This window comes from Nicotiana tabacum, chromosome 7, assembly GCF_000715075.1.
Source record: "Nicotiana tabacum cultivar K326 chromosome 7, ASM71507v2, whole genome shotgun sequence".
NCBI classification, from domain to species: Eukaryota; Viridiplantae; Streptophyta; class Magnoliopsida; order Solanales; family Solanaceae; genus Nicotiana; species Nicotiana tabacum.
In genome coordinates, this window is record NC_134086.1 from 107,928,457 (window position 1) to 107,933,673 (window position 5,217).

At 37.6% G+C, this 5,217-nt stretch overlaps 2 protein-coding genes across 2 annotated transcripts; both read left to right on the forward strand.

The window, feature by feature from the left end:
• The first annotated feature begins 500 nt into the window (after positions 1–500).
• LOC107767132 (uncharacterized) lies at positions 501–1,271 on the forward strand. The gene has a single exon (XM_016586054.1). The coding sequence runs from the start codon at positions 501–503 to the stop codon at positions 1,269–1,271; it is 771 nt and encodes a 256-aa protein (XP_016441540.1).
• Positions 1,272–4,562: 3,291 nt separating this feature from the next.
• LOC142162218 (uncharacterized) lies at positions 4,563–4,976 on the forward strand. The gene has a single exon (XM_075218542.1). It carries the CDS (start codon positions 4,563–4,565, stop codon positions 4,974–4,976), a length of 414 nt encoding a protein of 137 aa, XP_075074643.1.
• Positions 4,977–5,217: the final 241 nt, after the last annotated feature.

Consider the following 5,217-nt stretch of genomic DNA (forward strand, 5'->3'; position numbering starts at 1 on the left):
GTTGGGTAAAAAATGGTTAAGAGTGGGTATATTTAATTGGGATCATAGTTTAAAATTGAACCAATAAATATTTTTCATATGTAACTTAAATAAACTTTTTTTTATATTTGGCATTGACCGTTATTCATAAGGGCATAAGTGAGCCAGAAAAATAACAGTGAGGGAAATTTTGGCTCAATAGGTGGAAGGAGGGAATATTTGTACCAAATCAAATAGTTTGAAGGTAGTTTTGGCCCTTTTCCTTATTTTTTATAAACCAATTTTGTTATCTTCTTGAAAGCACTTTTGGTAATAACTTTAAATTAAAATTTAAGTTTTATCTGGAACTAGAGAATAATTGGTAATTACAAGGTCAATTCTACGGAAAATACACGTAATCCCACAAAATTTTTTTTATGAATTGTTTATTTTAAATATTCATTTTAAATAAGTAGTATCTTCCGTAGTCGGGGGTTCCCCATGTCTTAGCACCGATTCAATTTGGTCACTGGCTTCCAGGAATGGGGAGGGCTCCCACAGTGATGCAAGCAGGTCCTCCACCGAAAACTACAGAGACCCCGCCGGAAATTGATGCAGGAGCTATGCACGCAACAAGGAAACTGACATTCTCTGCAACATCTAGTGGAACTAAGCCTATGATGGTTGAAGTCGTCAAAGGTAATAGAGTGCAAAACTTGGGGCTTAAGCTAGATTACTACCCACCAGTCATGAAGGATGGAATCAAAGTTGTAAAGCTAAACCCCCAGGAAATAGCTGAATACAACCAGAAATGGAGTCGAGCCTTAATTGGGTATGTAATTGGTGGAAACCCTACCTTCAAAGAAATGCTCAAATTCGTTTATGGAGTATGGAATTCTGTAAGCACAACACATGTTTTCCTTCATAACAATGGGTACTTCATTTTTAAATTTGATAATGAGGAGGGCAAGGAAGCAATTCTTAAGCAAGGACCTTATATATTCAACTATAGACCATTTATCATAAAGCAGTGGGATCCAGAGTTCCAAATGAATAAGGAACCTACCCAACTTGTCCCAATTTGGGTGATGTTCCCAAATTTACCAATCCAATTTTGGGCTCCTCCTAATTTGGGAAGAATAGCTAGCTATATGGGGAATTCTATCTGCACAGACAAATTAACAGCCCAAGAACAAAGGATTTCATATGCAAGAATATTGATAGAAATGGATATATCTCAGCCTCTACCAGATTCGATCTCCCTTGAGTTACCAGATGGAACACACTACTCACAGAGTATTGAGTATGAGTGAAAGCCACTATTCTATCAAGACTGTTTGAAAGTGGGGTATAACACAGGAGATTTCACAAATCCAGCAAAATACAAAGAGTTTAGATAGAACATTAGAAAAAAACCAAAGAAGAAGGAGTGGATAGCAAAGACTGTCACTATGAATGAAGATCAGAACAAGGAGCAACAAGCAGAACAGTCTGCACACAATGAGCAGACTAAGAAACTAACCAAAGAGGATGGACAACATCAGCAAAAACAAGTAGACAGGGGAAAGAAAATAATGCCAGCTACAACAGTAAAAAAACAAAAGATTGATGAATTGGAATTGATGCTCAGAAGGAATCAGTTCAGTGCTTTGAGAATTAATACAGAGGTTACCACTAGCAATGTGGTAAGGGGAACAAATCTGACTAAACAGCCCCCCATGATCTTTGGATCATGGAATATTAGATGGCTGAACAAGCCCTATAAGCAGAAGAAGTTTAAATCCTTTCTGCTTACTAATAAAGTAGCTCTATTGGGCTGCCTAGAAACAAAGATAAAGGCTAGAAGAGCAGAGAAAATAAAAAAGAAAATAGGAGCAGATTGGCAAATTTATAGTGATTATATAAGCTATCAAAATGGTAGAATTTGGGTATGCTTGAAACCACAGCTGGTGGAGGTGGATATACAAAGTTCAGGGCCTCAAACTATCCATTGCAAAGTGAAGGACAAATGATCTCTATTTGAATGCTATGTCACATTTATGTATGGTTATAACACTATGGAAGGGAGGAAGGAAATTTGGAGGGAGCTAAAAACAATTAACCATATGATGCTAGACCCTTGGACCATCCTTGGGGACTTCAATACAATTCTATCTATTGTAGATAGGATCAATGGAGCACCAGTCCAACAGAATGAAACACATGACTTTCAGGACTGTATAGATGAAGTGGGACTAGGGCAACTCAAAAGGAAGGGATGGCAGTATTCCTGGTGTAACAAGAGGAATCCTGGAGACAAAATTTACAGTTTAATTGATTGGGCATTTGGAATGCTCAATGGTTCAGCTTGTATAGTAGTATAGAAGCATATTACTTAAATCCTAGTTGCTTAGACCACTCCCCTATACTATTAACTACTATCACTGTGAGACACAAGCTACCAAAACCATTTAGACTACTCAATGTCTTCCTGAAGCAACAATCAGTCAAGGAAATAGTTGAGGATATATGGAAGACCCAAGTTGATGGCTTTGCTCTGTATGGAGTATGCAGGAAATTGAAATAAGTGGAACAAGCTGTTAAACATATGAATTAAGAAATGAACAAGCTAGAACAAAAGTTGGAGGATCTGCAGGCAAAACTGAAAGAAACACAAGATGCTTTGGCAACTGACTTGTACAGTACCCAATTGATCACAGAAGAGAAAAAGATACTATTGGAGATGGAGAAATGGGCTACTATCCAGGAAAGAGTTCTTTGACAAAAATCTGGAGCTGTATGGATCAAACAGGGAGATTCAAATTCCAAGTTTTTTCATGCCCAACTCAAAGCAAGACAGGTTAGGAATAACATAGTTACTATTTATAATGAACATGGAATGCAGTTAACTGACCCAAAGCAGGTGCATCAGGAATTCATAAGGTTCTATCAAGGCTTGATGGGAAACAGAGCACATGAACTACCTTGGTAGATACTCACATTGCTAAAGATGGTCTTGGTTAAAGAGAGACCAACAATTGCTACTAATTTAGCCAGTCACAAAAGAGGATGTCCTACAGGCATTAAGAGAGCTACCAAATGACAAGGCCCCAGGGATGGATGGGTTCAATGCAGAATTCTTCAAAGAATATTGGTATGCCATAGGAGAGGAGGTGAGTAAGGTTGTTGTCTAGTTTTTTGAAATTGGGAAAATATTAAAGGAAGCAAACTGCACCATACTCACTCTAGTACCAAAGGTAGCTAATTCCACATATGTGAAGGAGTACAGACCCATAGCTTGTTGTACAACTTTATACAAATTGATAGCAAGAATCCTGACAGATAGACTTAAACTAGTAGCAGACACAATTGTTGGACATTCACAGTCATCATTTATAGCAGGAATGAGTATCTTAGATAATGTAATCATTGCACATGAGCTAGTGAAAGGGTATACGCAGAAGGGAGTCTCCCCTAGGTGTATGGTAAAAGTGGAAAAACCTATGACTCAGTTGAATGGGACTTCCTTAGAACTGTTTTACTAGAGTTTGGGTTCCCTGGAAAACTTGTTGGGTGGATTATGGAATGTGTGACTACTGTAAGTTGTGCTATATTAATAAATGGAGGGATAACTCCAAAGTTTGTGGCAAGGAAGGATTAAGACAGGGTGACCCCATGTCCCCGTACTTGTTTGTGTTGATTATGGAGTACCTAAACAGATCCCTCAAATAGTTACAACATAATCCTGACTTCAATTACCACCCTAGATGCAACAGGATGAAGCTGGTACATATATGCTTTGCTGATGATCTACTCATATGCTGCAGGGCTGATAGAATTTCAATCCAACTAATAATCTAAGCTTTTAATCATTTCTCTGATGTGTCTAGGCTGAAAGAAAATTTGGACAAGAGTTCCCTATACATTGCTGGAATTACTCAGGAACTGAAGTAGCAGATTTTGAACGAGATGCAATTTGCACCAGGAGAACTGCTATTCAAATACCTGGGGGTTCCACTTTCTTCAAAGAAGATTACTGTATAACAATGTATGCCAATTGTGGAGAAGATGATATCAAGAATCAGATGCTGGACTACTAAATTTCTATCCTATAGTGGAAGGGTGCAGCTGATCAAAAGTGTTCTCTTTGAGAAGCAAACATACTGGGCTCAGATTTTTGTCTTACCCAAGAAGGTTGTTCAACTCATCACAAGTATATGCAGAACCTTTTTATGGATTGGAAGTTGTGAAGCATCAAGGAAAGCTCTAGTATCCTGGGAATCATTGTGTATGCCAAGATCCGATGGAGGCCTAAAGTTGATAGACTACACCTTGTGGAATAGGGCAGCCATATGCAAACTCCTTGGGCAGTATCTAAAGGAAAGAATCGCTTGGGTGCAATAGATACATGGTTATTACATAAAGAACAAGGAGATAGAGTCCATGAAAATACATACACAAGCTTGCTCATTTGTAAGGAAAATATTTGATGCAAGAAATTGGTTTGGCAACAGGAACCCAAGGTGGAACTGGGCAAGTGCAGCAAGGGTGATAAGTTTAGTATCAAGGCAACTTATTTATCCTTTCAACCACAATATCAAAAAGTTCAATGGAAAAGTCTGACTATGGAGGCAAGGCAAATTCCTAGACATCAATTTATTCTACGGCTAGCCATAAGACAAAGTCTTAAAACTGTGGACAGACTAGAGAGATGGGGAATAAATGTTCCAAAAGAGCGTGTTTTATGTTCCACAGGAGCTACAGAATCACTAGCTCACCTATTCTTGGAATGTAAATATGCAAGAGATATCTGGTATTCTCTATTGAAATGGATGAATGAAAACAGAACTCCTAAAACATGGAGTGAGGAGGTATGCTGGATGGCAAAGAGGTGTAGAGGAAGCAGAGCTAAAGGCCAAGTACTAGCATGGCTGTTTGCTGCAACAATATACCATGTATCGAGTGAAATGAATGCTAGAGGACAGAGTTATAGCAAATGGAAGAAGATACTAGATAGTTTAAATAGTTTTTCTAGCTAAGAGTAGATAGCTTATGAATGTAAATGCATAGTTAACACTCTTAGATAGAAAGAGATAGAGATGACTAGTTCTTGAGTCCAAATGGAACTAGTGGCTGTAAATATACAATTTTGGTTGAATAAAATTTTACTTTAACAAAAAAAAAAAGTAATTCAAAGATTTAATTATTGTTCTTAGCATTAAAGAAAATAATATGTTTTTTATTCATTCAAATTCTTCATATATTAGCTCATTCATAGTT